We start from the raw sequence: 17258 nt of genomic DNA on the forward strand, positions 1-17258 counted from the left end.
GTTCAATCATCACAACTTTTCCACAGATTTGACTGATGATTGCAAACATCACAGCACACATTACAATTTTTTTTTCGAACAATTTAAGCTGCCATGAGATCTTAGGCCACATCAATCCCACAAAAAGCCCACAAAATCCTGGAGGAACTGGTTTAGAACTGATGGAGAGAACCAGCAATGGGTGTACCAGACCTGACTGCTTCAGTCATGTGGCTTTAGTTTAGGCACCAGAACCACTTGGTTACATTAGGGTTAGGAAAAGATTATGGTATAGGATAAAATAGGTACAATAGCTATGTCACATGACCAATGTGACATAGCTAATTGATAGCTAGCTAGTAATTGATAAGTCAACATTTAACTGTTGTTTTTTTTCCACGGGACATGAACTCTGGTCTCCTTGATAAACATCCTGTGTTTCTTTTTGTTTCTAGATCTAGAAAAAAAATCAGTTTGTATGATTTTATGTGCCAAAAGCATTCTTCAGTTTAATTCAATGTGTGGTTGGACCACGACTGCAGCAGCTCATACAGTCTGTAGTGTGGAGAAGTTGAGCACGGTGTTTTTGACAGTTTGCAGAGTATGACGTCACTAAAATGTGGTATAGGATGGCTATACTCCACACCTGTAGCGTCCAATAAAAATAGAAGCATAAATTACGGAAGGATTATTTCAGGAATGCTTCCATTCACATGATGGCTATTGAAGGAAGTACTCTACTGGTATCACTAATGGTACTGGTATCAGTGCTGGTATTATGATTTTTTTAAACAATACCCAGCCTGGGGATCTTGAAGTTCTTGTTTGCACACTACATGACAGGAGACACACATTACAAGATCTCTGACCAAAAGAATCCTAGACGAGTCCATCTGCTCTCCAAACTATGTTTTAGTCGCAAAAAGACACTCAAGAAGTGACACTTGATTATTAATCAGTGTGCAGCATGTTACTGTTGTAAGTGCTGGAGACTGAGCTAGTTTCAAATACTTTATAACTACATTTTGCTAATTTTTCCCTAGATGCCGGTTGCTGCTCCAGAGCTCTTCCATCTCTCCTTCTCAATGCCTCAGCTTCATGATTTAGATGTCGAGATGCTTTTTAGCCTTTCTCTAGAGGAAAGGGACGCCACTGCAAAACCACGCTACGCCCTCTGGATGTTACACCACACAGGGTAAATTCTACTTGACCAGTTTTGATCAGTAACATCACCAATAGCAGTTAATCTTTAACAGTCGAATAATGAACATCCCTAGACAACCAGGCATGAGTCTGACATGCAAGATAAACACAGACCCCGATTAGGTTTGTTCCGATACCAGTATGCGAAATGCTTCTGACAGCCTACAATGTTGGATCACGTGTCAACATGGACACAAGTCCCGAACGGCCCCAAAATTGGGCCCTGCTACTTCTGAGCAGCGTCTCATATGCTATTTTTTTTTTAACCCAAGCCAGGCCATGACAATAATAATCATATCCCATAACATCCATACAAGGTTAGTACAGCTATTGAGAATAATACACACACACACGTGCGTGTGTGTGTTATTCTTTTAACATGCTGGTTTTGGATTGGTACAGGTATTGGTAAAACAACTTGGTATGGCAAAATCTCCGTTCCAGATCTGGCTGAATCCCTGACCACCTCACTGACTCGAAGGATTTGTATCCTTCCTCCTGACTGATGGAACCTTCATGATGTGTTCACTGGTTCTACAGAGACAGCTTCACGTTTTGCTTTTGCTGAGTCCGTCTGTGCGGACTCATGTTTTGCTTTGGCTGAATCTGTCTCTGTAGACTCAGCCTCTTCATTGTCCACTGTGTGCAGCTTCATGTGTCTCTTCAGATGTCCTGTCACAGTAAAACGTTTGCCGCAGACAGAGCAGCTGAACGGTTTCTCTCCTGTGTGGACTCTCATGTGAATCGTAAGGCTTCCCTTCTGGGCACAACTTTTACCGCAGATATTGCAACTGAATGGTTTCTCTCCTGTGTGGACTCTCATATGTTTGGTCAAGTCTCCTTTTTCAGCGCAGCACTTTCCACAGAATGGACAACTGAACGGTTTCTCTCCTGTGTGCACTCTCATATGTTTCTTCAAGTCTGTTTTCTGAGCGCAACCTTTACCACAGATGGTGCAACTGAATGGTTTTTCCCCTGTGTGGTACTTCATGTGTCTGTTCAGGTGTTCTTTCACATGAAAACTCTTATTGCACAACGAGCAGGTGAAAGGCTTCTCTCCTGTGTGGATCCTCATGTGTCGGGTCATGTTTCCCCGCCCACTAAAGTTCTTCCCACAGAATAAGCAGCTGTACGGTTGCTCTCCGGTGTGACACCTCATGTGTGCCGTCAATGATCCACTGTCTTTAAATGATTTATCACAGCCTGTGCAGGGAAACGGTCTCTCACCTGTGTGGTCTCTTATGTGTCTGTTCAAGTTTCCTTTAAGACTAAATCTTTTACCGCAGTACGAGCAGGGAAACGGTTGCTCCTTTACCGATGTTCCAGTATCACTCTCATGAGTTTCACTGTTTTTCTGACCATTTGTACCTGACTGTGGTTGGTTTGCATCTGTCCAATCACTGTCATCAGTTTCAGTTGAGTCTAGAGAATTGTCTTCACTGACTGGTTGTAAATGTGTGTCTGGGTCAGAGTTCCTGGCTGGTTCTGGTCCTCCACAGTCCTCTCCATCAGCTTCTGTTTTCATCTGTTCAGTCTGAAGCTGTGAGGACTGAGGTTCCTCTTCAGCATCATCTTCACTCTTCACAGGAACAGAAGTGAATGTGAACTTAGTGATGTCAGCCTCCTCCAGCCCTCGAAGCTGCTCTCCCTCCTGACTGGTCCAGACTTCTTCCTGTTCCTCTTTGATGTGTGGGGGCTGTGGTGGGTCCTCCTGGTCCAGATTGGGGCTCCACTCCTGCTGCTCAGGGGGAACCTCCTCTTTACTCACCAACAGCTGCTGGACGTCTCCAGGACACTCTGAAAAACAGAAACACAAATTAAGAAAAGCGTAAGTTAATGTTAGCTACTGAAAATGAAATAGATTTATCCATGATTGTTCAAATACTCATAAGAGTATCAGAAATAGCTGTGGGTATCTGAGTATCAAAGCTTACTCAGTTTAAAAGGAAGAAGCTGTTCAAACACTTGGGAGCAGCTGGAGAAACTGTTTTAAGATTGTGAGGGACTTGTCGATATGAAACTCTGATAACTTCCTGAGGCAAGACCAGACGTTGCTGTCCTTTTTTACACAATGCCTGTGTAGTAACTAAAATTCAGATTCATTCATTATCTACTAGAATCCTGATATACTTATAGTCCTCTACAGAGTCTACCTCCTGACCCTTGATGATAGAATTTTGAGAGGTTCAGGGTTTAAGCCTAAAATCAATACACGTCTTTAGTTTTTGGTACATTTAGTTGAAGAAATGCGTTGTCACGCATTGGGTAGCCACCAAAAGAAGAGAAGAAGAGAGCGTCGATGCAAGTGGCTGAAATGACTTTCATCTGAGTGGTTTCTAAACCGCTGTCTGACAGGAGATACTGAAGTACCTGCTGCTGATCCACCAGACTGAAGAATCCATCCTCTGTGCTCCACCTTATCAGTTAGTTTGTTCGTTGTTTTATCTCCTCAGCCAATTCCAACCAATCACTCAAAGAGGGAACGAAACTGAAATCTTTTTATACAACCTCGCTGTAAATGATAAATAACTGTCTTGTCTTGTCAGAGAGGAGTAAAGAAACCAAAAAATATTCACATTTAAGAAGCCCAAATCAGAGAATTTTGACTTTTTTTATTAAAAAAAAAAATACTTAAGATGATTAATCGATTATCGAAACAATTGCCAATAAATAATAAATAAATATTTCATTAACTGATTTATTGTTGCAGCTCTAATTTAATTGCTGTATTTTTTTTTTTCATTATTACAGTGTTACAGTAACAGTATCTGGGTTATCAGCAGCCAGGATGAGCTGAAACATAAAAACAACAAAGGTAAACCAATGATTGTGTTGACAGGATGTAAAAACTACAGTTCCCATGAGTCTTTGCTGGCGATGCTGTATCTAAGATTCATGGAAGTTGTAGTTGTTACCTGCTAACCGTGCATTTGTTGTTTTATTTCAGTTTCAATACAGACGATTTCATGTTTTACCGTCTCACACTGTGTCTGATAACAGTTTAAATCAGACTGAGGACAGACAACATCAGAAAAATCTTTCACTTCAGTAAAAGCTGATGTTTTCGGGTCGATGCTACCTAGCATTAGCCTCCTCCGGGTCCCCTGTGTGTGTACTGACCTGCAGTGTGTCTGCGGAGCTTCACTTGGGGCTTCAGCACGGCATCGAGCAGCCTCCTCTGGCGGCAGATCTCCCGCTCTGAGCGCTCAGCTCTGTCTTCGTACTCCGCCACGGTTTCCTCAAACAGAGACACAATGTCCTCCGCAGCCGCCGTGAGCCGCTCGGTGAGCAGCGCTCTCACCGACACTTCTTCTCCTTTTTCCAGCTGCAGCAGAAAGTCTTCAGCGGCGGCGCTGATCCGCTCATGGACCGACACCCGCAGCAGCTGCACACACAACATGCTGCTGATGGAGTCCAGCACAGACCGACAACTGACAACAAAGACACACACACACACACACACACTCACACAGCAGTAAACACACACACACACACTCACACACTGACTGAGGGTTCCGCGTCGACGACTGTTCGCTCTGAGGAGAGCGAAGCGGAGCGGCGAACAGCGCCTTCTGCTGGACTGGAGGGAGAACAACCACCGATCATCACGTTAAAAAACACAGACGTTATTAAATTATTAAAAAGTAATATAGAAATATCAACAAAACAAACAAAAAAACATTACTGAATATCTAAAAGAATAAAAACAAAAAAATAATAGAAATCACATAAATAAGCATTATTACAGAAAGCCATAATACAATCATTTATTATTTTCTAAAACTTTTTGTATTAATATTCACTGGTTCAATTCTTGTTAAAGTCAGTTTTATTTTCTGTATGAACTGTTAGAAACAATCAACTGAAATAGAACCGACTTTTTTTAATCGAAAAAGTCTTCTTCAGTTTTCAGTGGCTGAGAGTTAAATTTTATTATCTGATTATCTACACACACACACACACACACACACACACACACACACACACACACACACACACACACAGAGAGAGAGAGAGAGAGAGAGAGAGAGAGAGAGAGAGATTTGTGCTGGCTGTCGTTGGTTTGTTGACAGTAAACACCTGGTTAGCGTCAGATAAAGATCATTGTGTTAAAATGTGAACTCTCGCGAGATTTTTCGCAGATCTGAAGTTCCTTTCTAGAGACAACCCGTTGCTAGGATACAGTAAACTGTGCCGCCATTCCTGCTGGTCAGAGAAAGTGTGAGTGTGTTGTTAACGTTCATCGGTCAGTCGGTGGTTGTTGAAGGACAGTCGGTGGTTCTGTTCTCCGGTCGGTTCGGTCGGTGTGTGTTTGTTGTAAACCGACGGTCGGTGTTGAGGATGGAGGTGGTTCATGTGTACACGAAGCTCCGCAGTGAGTTCGGCCGTCAGTGTCTCTTCTCTGACCGGCCTGCGGAGCTGCTGGTGGACGTCCCTCCGGACCAGAGTCTGTCCCTGCAGTTCATCCAGAGGACACCCCGAGACCAGGGCCTGCAGGCCTGCAGGGACATGTCCGAGCACCAGGTGAGACACACCTGTCCCTCCATCTTTACATTAACCTGTCCTCGGACAAGTCTTTCAAGTCTTTTATGTGACAGTTATTTTTTCAGTTATTTATTTTGTAATAATAAAAGATGATGATGGTGAAAAACGGATCCTGACACAATCTGGTCTGTTGAAAAACTGTTTTCCAACCAGTGATCGATCTGGTAATAATTTTCCCAATAATCAATTAGTTGTCAGAAAATCTCGATCAAAGTCATATTTAAGAAGCTGAAATTTTTCATCTAAAAACTATTTATTATTTATCAAAATGGTTGTTGATTAATTTGATCATTGATTAATTATTAGAACTATTCTACAGTGAAAGTTCTCTGTTCTGTTCTCATCAGATGTTTGTGACTCTTTACATTAAAATCAGATTTTATTGTTGTTTTTGAGGTGCAGCTCATTCTTAACAAATGATATTTACATTATGGATTAATTTGCTGATCATTTTCTATATGAATTGATTGATTGATTGATTGATTATTGTCAGAGTGATTTAAGACAAAGTTAACTCAGTAAGATGAGTTTTTTTAAAATCAAACAACATTTTAAAGTAACTAAATCTGTCAGTAAAATGTAGAAGTGGCACGAAAAGAAAAGACTAGAAGTAAGTAGAGCTGCAAAAATTAATCGATTAATTGGTTATTAATAGACTATTTAATTAATTGCCAGCTATTTGATCTTCCATTTATCAGTTTGAGTAATTTTTAATTTAAAAAAAGTCAAAATTCTCTGATTTCATTTTCTTTAAAGATGATTTTTTTGGACAGGGACAGCTGAAGCTCTGACAGGAAGGGGGGTCGAGAGAGTAAATGGGTCACAGGCGGGAATCGAACCAGCGACCAGCGAGGACCAACAGCCTCCGTACACCACAGAGCCACACTCTGCTAACTGAACTGTGGGAAAACCCAGATTTTAGTTTCTTAAACGTGAATATTTTCTGGTTTCTTTCCTCTCTGACAGTAAACTGATGATCTTTGAGTTGAGGACAAAACGAGACATTTGAGGACGTCGTCTTGGACTCTGATCAACATTTTATGGCGCAAACAACTGATCGATTAATGGAAAAATTATTACCAGTTGAAATTTTTTTTTTTCAAGTGACAAGATTGTGACAGGATTAATTAATGGATTAATTACTGTTAAGAGTGTAATCAATTAAAAAGGTGTTAATTGATAATGAGGGTCAACTAATACGATTTACAGGGCCATTACTAATACTGTTCATCAGTAATCAATGAAACCAATAGCTGATATTGGGAACTGATTATACATTTATAGTGAAAATGAAAAGTTAGAGCAACACAAAACTTCAGTGAAATGTCTTTAAGAATATGTTTAATTAAAATAAAACTTTTCAACATTCAACCAATCAGACAGGGCTGTGGGCGGGACAGACAGAGAGTGACGGCTTCATCAGATACATTTTTCATTTCATTTCATTTATCAATCTTTCAGAAAAGTCTGTCTCTGTGTGTCCTCAGGTGAACACGGAGCGCTTTGAGTCCGACAGCTGTGGAATAAACCATGTGGAGGGGGGGTGGCCCAAAGACGTGAACCCTCAGGAGATGGAACAGACCATCCGCTTCAGGAAGAAGGCAGAGAAAGAGGAGAGCTACATGAACAGCATCCTGCAGCTGGGCAGCGTAAGACACCAAACATCTGTCCACGTCTGTCCAATTTACCTAAACTGACATAGATCACCTGCAGGTCTGAACTGCGGCTGCTGTCAGACTCTCTGTGTCTGCAGAGACACTCTGCGGTGACGGTGAAGACAGCTGTCATGTGTCCTGTGTTGTCCAGGTGATGGAGCACTGCATCAGACAGAACAACGCCGTGGACATCTACCAAGAGGACTTTGAGGACGAGGAGGAGGTGGAAGACATCCAGGAGCCGCCGTCCGCAAAGACCATCAACGTCTTCAGGTACCGAGGAGGATCGTTAACCCTTATCATAACTGTTATACTTAAGATTAATAAACAAAGATAAATCAATCTAGCATCAGTTTTTCAACTAATCAATCAGTTGTTTGGTCCATAAAATGTCAGATGATGTTGATGGTTGCAGGTCTGATCAACGCACGTTTGCTGGTTTTAAAGGGACATTACGCAGTTTTAGTATTAATTCGTCTTGTTGTTGTTGGTTGTTTTTATCACCGATGTGTCCCCAGAGATCCTAACGAGGTGAAGAGAACTGTCACCGGTCTGTCGTGGCATCCTGATGGCGGCAGGAAGCTGGCCGCCGCCTACTCCTGCCTCCAGTTCCAGAGGGCCTCCAAAGACATGAGCCTGGACTCCTACATCTGGGATGTAGGTGGGTGAGACAGACAGACAGATAGACAGACGGACGGACAGGAGAGTCCAGTTGTCCTGCTCACTGCTGATTTACTTCCTGTTTTCAGAGAACCCCAACAGACCGGAGATGACTCTGAAGCCGGCGTCCTCGCTCGTCTGTCTCGACTACAACCCCAAAGACCCCCACACTCTGGTGGGAGGTTGTTACAACGGACAGATCGGTGGGTTTAGGTCCAAACTGACAGAGACAGGTGGGTCTGTCTGAGAACAGGTGTGTTCACCTATAGGTGTGTTTGTTTCAGCGTACTGGGACACCCGGAGAGGCAGCCAGCCGGTGGAGTTGTCCTCTGTGGAGCAGAGTCACAGAGATCCTGTCTACAAGATTATCTGGCTGCAGTCCAAGACTGGAACAGATGCCTTCTCTGCCTCCACTGATGGACAGGTAGACTGATGGACAGGTAGACTGACAATGGACAGGTAGACTGATGGACAGGTAGACTGATGGACAGGTAGACTGACAATGGACAGGTAGACTGATGGACAGGTAGACTGACAATGGACAGGTAGACTGACAATGGACAGGTAGACTGATGGACAGGTAGACTGCTGGACAGGTAGACTGATGGACAGGTAGACTGATGGACAGGTAAACTGACAATGGACAGGTGGACTGATGTCTCTGTCTGTGTCTCAGGTCCTGTGGTGGGATGTGCGCAAGTTGTCTGAGCCCACAGAACATCTGGTTCTGGACCCGAGCAGAGAGGGGAACCTGGACCGAGCTTTAGGAGCCATCTCTCTGGAGTTTGAGTCCACCATGGTGAGTTCAAGGACCCTGTCCACAGTGGGATTCTGGTCCGTCTCAGACTGGAGGTCATTTCTAACTAATTATTGAACGGATGATTTTAGGGGATGCTTGTGAGTCAGTTGAGCCTTTGTTCTGTCTCTGTCTCTCCCCGACTGTCTCCATCTTCGGTGTCCCTGCAGCCCACTAAGTTCATGGTGGGGACGGAGCAGGGCGTGGTGGTGTCCTGTAACAGGAAGGCAAAGACGCCAGCGGAGAAGATCGTCTGTACGTATGATGGACACCACGGACCCGTCTACGCTCTGCAGAGGAACCCGTTCTTCCCCAAGAACTTCCTCACTGTGGGGGACTGGACGGCTCGCATCTGGTCTGAGGACATCAAGGAGTCGTCCATCATGTGGACAAAGTAAAGCTGACATCATTAGCTCTGATTAATCATCAATTTAAAGATCAATAATCAGAAGAGAGCGTCTGCCGTCTCCTGTCTTCATGTCTTGTCTCCTCTTTCATCTCGTTCCATCTGTTTTTAATCGCTTCATGTTTTTTGTTTTTGACTCATCTCGTTTGATTTTAACTTTTTATATTGATCTTTATTTATCGTTTTTAATTTTGTTTTTTTCTTGTTTTATTTTCTTTTATCTTGTTTCCTCTTCTTTAATTGTCTTCGGTCCGTCCTTCCATCCCATCTTTTCGTGTCTCAAGTTTCATCTCTTTGTCTCTTCTCGTCCTATCTCATTTCTCTTCAGTCTGTCCTGTCTAATTCTGTCTCTTCTCGTCTTGAGTCTCCTCCTGTCTGGACCTCTTTGTCCCGTCCCGTCCTGTCTTTGTTTTTGTCTTTGTCTTGTCTCTCTGTGACTCTGTCTCGTGTCCTCTGTGTGTTTCAGGTATCAGATGTCCTACCTGACAGACGCCTGCTGGAGTCCAGTCAGACCGTCCGTCTTCTTCACTGTGAAGATGGACGGCGTGTTGGACGTCTGGGACATCCTGTTCAAACAGAACGACCCCACGCTGAGTCTCAAGGTGTCTCTGTCTCTCCGTCTCACTGAAACTCACATCCTTACATATTTTTACAACCTCATTCTTTATTTTCTCATTTTTCTCTTTGATTATGTATTTTTATATTTGTGTGTCTGTTGTGTGTCTGTTGTGTGTCTGTTGTCGTCAGGTGTGTGACGAGGCTCTGTACAGTCTTCGTGTTCAGGATAACGGGCGGTTGGTGGCGTGCGGCTCTCAGCAGGGCGGAGCTTCTCTGTTGGAGATGAGCTGTGGACTGTCGACGCTCCAGAAGAACGAGAAGAGTCTCCTCGCTGCTGTGAGACACTTTGTTTATTTATTGATTTGTTTTATTCATGTTTGTTTGTAGTATTTTCCACTTATGAGTTGGCAGAAATGTAAACGACTCCACCTCTTCTCTGCACCAACATCCCGATATTATTACTTTTTTATTTTGCAGTACTGCAGTGATGTCATCATAAAGATTAATAAAGAAAAAGAATCTGCAGTGAAGAGACGATAAAATATAAAAAGTCAGAATAAGAGAATGTTCATGTTGTGACGTTTCATTTTCACATTTGAGATAAAAAAAACGTTTATCAAAAGTTTTTTCACATCAACAAAAACAAACAAACAAACAGTAATTTGATTCCTCATTGATCGATCAGTGTGTTTTCATTTGACAGACTCAACATCTCATTGATTAACAATAATCAGCAGATGATAACTAACACAACGCTGTGAGTAATGAATAATCACGTATCCATGGTAACAGATCATCTTCACTGATTGATTTCATTACTTGATCAATAATTGCCTCTGCAGATGTTTGATGTGATTTGTTCATATAAAAACTCAGATTTCTTTTGAAGATTATTATATTTATATAATATATATATAGATATAATTATTGATATGCAACATGACAGAACCGTTTGAGAATTGATCCAATATTTCACTTTATTGGTGTTTGTTCATGTCAGGTGAGGAAATATCAAATAAATAACAGTCTCTGTCTGTCTCTGTCTGTTCCTGTCTGTTCCTGTCTGTCTCTGTCTGTCTGTCCCTGTCTGTCCCTGTCTGTCTCTGTCTGTCTCTGTCTGTTCCTGTCTGTCTCTGTCTGTCTGTCTCTGTCTGTTCCTGTCTGTCTCTGTCTGTCTGTTCCTGTCTGTCTCTGTCTGTCTCTGTCTGTCTGTCTCTGTCTGTTCCTGTCTGTCTCTGTCTGTCTCTGTCTGTCTGTTCCTGTCTGTCTCTGTCTGTCTCTGTCTGTTCCTGTCTGTCTCTGTCTGTGTCTGTCTGTTCCTGTCTGTCTCTGTCTGTCTGTTCCTGTCTGTCTCTGTCTGTCTCTGTCTGTTCCTGTCTGTCTCTGTCTGTGTCTGTCTGTTCCTGTCTGTCTCTGTCTGTCCCTGTCTGTTCCTGTCTGTTCCTGTCTGTTCCTGTCTGTCTCTGTCTGTCTGTCCCTGTCTGTCCCTGTCTGTCTCTGTCTGTCTCTGTCTGTCTGTCTCTGTCTCTGTCTGTCTCTGTCTGTCTGTCCCTGTCTGTCTCTGTCTGTCTCTGTCTGTCTGTTCCTGTCTGTCTCTGTCTGTCTCTGTCTGTCTGTCTCTGTCCCTGTCTGTCTCTGTCTGTCTGTTCCTGTCTGTCCGTCTGTTTCTGTCTGTCTGTCTGTCCCTGTCTGTCTCTGTCTGTCTGTCTCTGTCTGTTCCTGTCTGTCTCTGTCTGTCTCTGTCTGTTCCTGTCTGTCTCTGTCTGTGTCTGTCTGTTCCTGTCTGTCTCTGTCTGTCTGTTCCTGTCTGTCTCTGTCTGTCTCTGTCTGTCTCTGTCTGTTCCTGTCTGTCTCTGTCTGTGTCTGTCTGTTCCTGTCTGTCTCTGTCTGTTCCTGTCTGTTCCTGTCTGTCTCTGTCTGTCTGTCCCTGTCTGTCCCTGTCTGTCTCTGTCTGTCTCTGTCTGTCTGTCCCTGTCTGTCTCTGTCTGTCTCTGTCTGTCTGTTCCTGTCTGTCTCTGTCTGTCTCTGTCTGTCTGTCTCTGTCCCTGTCTGTCTCTGTCTGTCTCTGTCTGTCTGTTCCTGTCTGTCCGTCTGTTTCTGTCTGTCTGTCTGTCCCTGTCTGTCTCTGTCTGTCTCTGTCTGTCTGTTCCTGTCTGTCTCTTTCTGTCTCTGTCTGTCTCTGTCTGTCTCTGTCTGTTCCTGTCTGTCTCTGTCTCCTGTGTGTCCCTGCAGATGTTTGAGCGTGAGACAAAGCGTGAGAAGATCCTGGAGGCTCGTCAGAGGGAGCTGCGTCTGAAGGAACGGAGTCGGTCTGAGCAGAGCAGAGACGAGGACGCAGCACGAGAGGATGGAGACGAAAGTCCTGATCAGCTGATCGCCAAAGCTGAGAAAGACTTCTACAGCGTGGTGGAGACGGAGCTGAAGAGGAGGAGGGACAGAGAGGAGCAGGACAACAGGGTCAGGACGTCCTCCTGCTGAGTTCTGATTTTATCTTCAGAAAAGATTCAGTTTGATTTTCTGTCTGACGGGACAAAACCAGTTTGAGCTGAGTTTCATCAGCAGATGAACTAAATGTTGTTGTTTTTTCTCAGGAGAAAGACGTCTGTGAAGAGAAAGAAGTGAAAGATGAAGCAGAACCTTCAGAAAACGAAACGTCACAGTGAAGAAACAGGAGAACATTTATTCTTTATTGTTTGATTTGAATATTTTCTTGGGTTTTTACAGTTTGATTCGAGCTGAGTGAAACGTTCTGTCACACAAACACAGACTGTTTTTCTACTTCATAAACTTTATTTCAACATTAAAGAGCAGCTGAGGCTCATGGGATTGTCTGTGGTCATGTTGACCCGATGAGGATCAGTAAAGTTTTTTATTGGTGGGGGGGATCTGAACTGGCAACGCAAAAACTGGGGAGCAAAAATAATCCACATTTATCACTTTGGTTTGAATAAAAGTGATGTTTTTTCGTCTTTTCATTCACTCGTGTTGAAGATGATAAATAAACTGAAAGAATCCTGAAGTTTAAATGAGACGAAGTTAAAATGAGAAGCAGATTTCAGACATAAAGAATTTTAAAAGATTTTATTAAGACTGAATTCAAACGTGTCAGATTGACCTGTTGATTTTCTGTTTGTCTGATGTTCCTGTTGTTAAACAGATTTAAAATTTATTACTTCAAACAGCAGCTTCTCACTCCGTAAAATACAATAAAACATTAAATATAACATTATAATTTAGTGAAAGTACAATAAAACATATTCAGTTGTATGTTTTCTAATGTTTTAAGTGTTGTGTGTGTTTACTTCTCCTTAATATCAGATTTGGTGAGATATTGATATTTACAGACTGAAATAAATATGTTTATATGTTAATGTGAATATAATAACAGCGTCCTGCAGTTTTCAGTGTGTTGTTCAGCTGGTGCTCTTATTGTGAACGACTCCGGAAGTCGTGGTGTTACTGTTTTTATTCTGGTGGAATATTACTGCAGAACGTATCTGCAGAACTCTGGACTGTATGAGAGAACAAACGGCTGTCAGAAGAACTTTAACAGGAACAGTAGAGGGCGGAACAAACCACTGTAGTGTCGAGTCTGCTGGGACCGAAGAAGAAGAAGAAGAAGCGGAAGTCGCGGTGTTATCAGCGCGGGAACCAAACAAACACACTGTTAGCTCAGTTAGCAGCTCTCTGTCCTGGTGTCTCAGTGTGTCCTCTGTCTCTGTCCATGATGTCCTCTGAGCGGGTCCAGAAGCTCCGCCTCTTCGTGTCTCAGGTGTTGAACTCCGCTCTGGAGGAGATTTTATCGGCTGTCGATAAAATGATCGATGAATACGAACAGGAAGCAGCTGTGACTCAGCAGGTCGTCGGCAGGCAGCACGCGCTGCTGTGCGCGCTCCAACGACCAGTCAGAGACCTACCGTCCACAGGTGAGTCAACATCACCCGGACAGAACCTGGACCTCCTGAGACTGTCCCAGTTGGAGAACAGTCAGAGAACAGGTGGAACACATGTCCTGTTTTTCATCCTTTGATCTTTACCAGTCAACAAATGTTCCACGTCTTTGACAATCTTGACTAATGTGGGTCTTTGTGTCTCTGCAGACTCCTTCACTCAGCTGCTGGTCCCCCCTCAGAACCAGGAACAGAACCTAAAGGACCCTGACCCCCCACAGGTTCCAAAGGACCAGAAGGGGAACCACCTCCAGGACCAGGACCTGAATGAGGATGAGATCATCCGGTACACCTACCACTGCAGGTCTGCAGCCAGACCAGGACCAACACTGAGACCAGGACCAGGACCAGGACCAAGTCAGAACCTGGACCAGCAGTTAGCCCAGGCTGGACCAAGACCAGGAGCAGCAGGTCTGAATGAGGAGGTCCTGGTGGTCTCCTCTGGCACTGAGGACTCTGAGGACTGGACGGAAATCAGGTCTGTTCCAGACCAGCCTGGACCGCACAGGACCCACAGAACAGGACGAGGGTCTAGGTTTAGGTCGAGATCCAGGTGCTGGACAAAGACCAAAGAGACCCGGACAAAGACCAAAGAGACCCGGACAAAGACCAAAGAGACTCAGACAAGGACCCCCAAGGAGAACCAGACCAGAACCAAGAGCAGACAAGTTCAGACCACCAGAGTCTGGCAGAGACAGACTGGACCCACCTGTAAGGACTGTGGGCAGAGCTTCATACTAGTGAGGAAGAGGAGGAGACACAGGTGTCGACTCAGGACCTGGATCCTGGAGAAAGCAGACCCTGGACCACCTAGAACCAGATCCAGAACTCAAACAACCAGAACCTGAAGGAGCAGGGCGATTGATCCACTTCGGACCAGCTGATTGTTTTGTTTAAATCTTCTCCAAACCTGCACATGGATGAACGTAATCAATAATCAATAATTATCAGTTATTCATGCTGTTAGATGTTCCTACAGGAGGTTTTGAGGTTAAACACAAAAAATGAAGCATTTCTTTGGATAAAAATGTGAATTTTTCTTTAAAAAAAAAAAAAGAAGAAGAAGAATTTTGACTGTAAAAAACTTTATAAAACTTTGTTTTCATTTTATTTGGACAAAAATGTCTGTTTTTTTGAGATAAAAGAAAATTCAGTTGTTATTCTTTGAGAAACTGAAGATATTTTATTTCTACTTATTAAAATATCACAACTTCATCCTCCAGTCATTCAGATGTTTGATTCTCAGAATAAACACTTTGAGATTTATTTTTTTAACTTGTTCATCAAAACTTTTTTTTCCAACATTTGTGCTCAGAAATTTGATTTTTTTTTCTTCAGTTTTGGAGTTGTTTCCATGGTAACGCTTAAGTTTTGGGGTGTTTTAAGTGAGGAGAGAAACTACGACAGGATCAGAGCCAAAACATAAAAATATATCACAAGGAAAATTTAGTATGTTGAAGAAAAGAGTTTAGAACAAATGAGACGTTTCATGTTTTGTAATTTTCTAAGAAACCGTTGTGATGACATCATTTACAAGATCATTTTATTTCCAGATATTTTTTGATGAGATTTTTTTTATTGAAACGGTCACTTTAGTCGCCATCACACATGTGACATCAGAGTTGAAGATTCACACCTGTGTGACATCACACATATTCATTTTTTCATGTAAACTTTATTTCCATTGGTCTTCAGAAAAAAGATAAAGTCAGATAATAATCTTTTTTTTTTTAGCAGAAATATGATTTCTTGTCTTCTTCATGTGTTACCGGGGAGTTCACTGATGGATTATTGTTTGTTGTTTCCATGGCAACGAGAGTCTGGACCTGCTGAGCTCAGCAGCTTTTTGTCAAGACGTTTCTAAAAGTTGAGTTTGATTTTGTTGATGAGCTCAGAAGTTTAGTAAAGTTTCTTTTTCTGACTGAATCATAAATTATTATTATTTTTTTTTAATGTGAAGCTTCAAACGTTTCAGTAAAGTTTTAATTTGAATCATACTGCAGCAGTTTGTTCAGCTCCGTGCTTGTTTGTTTGTTTGTTTGTTTGTTTGTTTGTTTAGTTTTTTAACATGAAGAGAATCAGAATTGATCCTGGATGGAGGTTCTGAAGTTCTGTAGGTTCTGTTTCTGCTGTCTCATCTGAGAACTTCTGATTTCTAACCATTTTTTTGTCTACTTTCATGCAAATATTCTCATCAAACCATCCTGAATCAGCTGATGAAGATAAGAATAATTAATAAAATCTAAAATATATTGCAGCTTGTGATGTTTTTTACATTATATGTATAATGTTTGAAATAAATAAATTAAAAATAAATGTACCTCAAATACTTGAAGCTTTTATTTCCTGTGGGAAAAAAATAAGACTAGCTTAGCAACATGAAGGCTAAAAACATCCCATAATGCCCCTCTCTCTGAAGGCGTCTGTGTATTTATTGATAAAGGATATCTGCTGTTAATCAAAATGTAAATATCTCCTCCAATCAAACAAGTTCACAAGATCAATCAGGTGTGATCATTCATCAATAATCTATTACTTGTATCCATCCAGTGTGATGACAAAAAACAGCAAAGTGTGTTAGCAATACATCGGTCTGGATCAATATATTGATTCATTGATCAACAATCCAATACAATCGATGCATAAAGTTAAAATATCGATCTATATGAGCATCTTTAAGATGTGCTTTTTGAAATTCTCACGTTCCTCTGTGTCACATGTCGAAGACTTCAGTCAGAAAACGTTTGATGGACAGATCAAGATTGTGATGTCAGCAAATATCGTCTCTTAATGAAACTTGTTATTTTTGCTCCAACTAACAAAAACACAAACAGCTGCAGATAAATAACTTTATTATTGACACACTGTACTTTTCACCACGTCAGCTGAACAATTCATCCAAATTTTATCGAAATCAAAATCTGTTGTTCGGCAATTTTTAAATCTCAGGAGGAGCAAACTGTGTGAAAGGAGCATTTTAAATTAAACACTGTGTCCTGGACTACACAGAAAACATCTTTGTTTCGTACGGATCTTTGAAAGAACCACACAACGTTTTAAATGAAAATAAGAAGAATGACGTAAAAATGAGAATTCCTTCTAATATCATAAATCATCAGTTCTCAGTCCAACACACCGATTCAAATCATCAGGTCCTCATCAGGCTTCTGCAGAGGTGTGATGATGAGCCGATCATGAGAACCAGGTGTGCTGGAACAGAGAAACAGAGCAGCAGACCCCGAGAACCAGGACTGAGAAACACCGTCACAAATCACAACACTTACAATATCAGTCCAAATTATTATAATTAGATATTTTATCAAAATCATTCAGTCCAAGCTGTGATGCAGACAGACACGGTGCTGCGTTCAGACACTCTGCAACGCCTTTTTTATACGGCAGCGTTTACATACACGTCCCTGCTGATTGGATAAGACCTGTGACACGCCCACCAAACGACAGACGACATGTCTCAAAGCCTGCTGATGGACCGGACCATTAATGAG

At 42.3% G+C, this 17258-nt stretch overlaps 3 protein-coding genes across 3 annotated transcripts; 2 read left to right on the forward strand and 1 right to left on the reverse strand.

Moving 5' to 3' along the window:
- Positions 1–1557: 1557 nt before the first annotated feature.
- LOC146313672 (uncharacterized) lies at positions 1558–4878 on the reverse strand. The gene is made up of 2 exons (XM_084739606.1): positions 4303–4878; positions 1558–2979 (listed from the first exon to the last, which is right to left on the reverse strand). The coding sequence occupies exons 1-2, from the start codon at positions 4580–4582 to the stop codon at positions 1697–1699; spliced, it is 1563 nt and encodes a 520-aa protein (XP_084595732.1). The 5' UTR covers positions 4583–4878; the 3' UTR covers positions 1558–1696.
- A 604-nt stretch (positions 4879–5482) lies between these two features.
- dnai2b (dynein, axonemal, intermediate chain 2b) lies at positions 5483–12559 on the forward strand. The gene is made up of 12 exons (XM_084739593.1): positions 5483–5706; positions 7215–7376; positions 7534–7655; positions 7901–8043; positions 8132–8245; positions 8327–8466; positions 8719–8841; positions 9009–9232; positions 9711–9846; positions 9992–10138; positions 12035–12259; positions 12394–12559. The coding sequence occupies exons 1-12, from the start codon at positions 5524–5526 to the stop codon at positions 12463–12465; spliced, it is 1791 nt and encodes a 596-aa protein (XP_084595719.1). The 5' UTR covers positions 5483–5523; the 3' UTR covers positions 12466–12559.
- An 884-nt stretch (positions 12560–13443) lies between these two features.
- LOC146313674 (uncharacterized) lies at positions 13444–14600 on the forward strand. The gene is made up of 2 exons (XM_084738397.1): positions 13444–13728; positions 13903–14600. The coding sequence occupies exons 1-2, from the start codon at positions 13527–13529 to the stop codon at positions 14598–14600; spliced, it is 900 nt and encodes a 299-aa protein (XP_084594523.1). The 5' UTR covers positions 13444–13526.
- The last annotated feature ends 2658 nt before the right edge of the window (positions 14601–17258 follow it).

This window comes from Lutjanus erythropterus, chromosome 16, assembly GCF_056507025.1.
Source record: "Lutjanus erythropterus isolate fLutEry1 chromosome 16, fLutEry1.hap2, whole genome shotgun sequence".
Lineage (NCBI taxonomy): Eukaryota > Metazoa > Chordata > Actinopteri > Lutjaniformes > Lutjanidae > Lutjanus > Lutjanus erythropterus.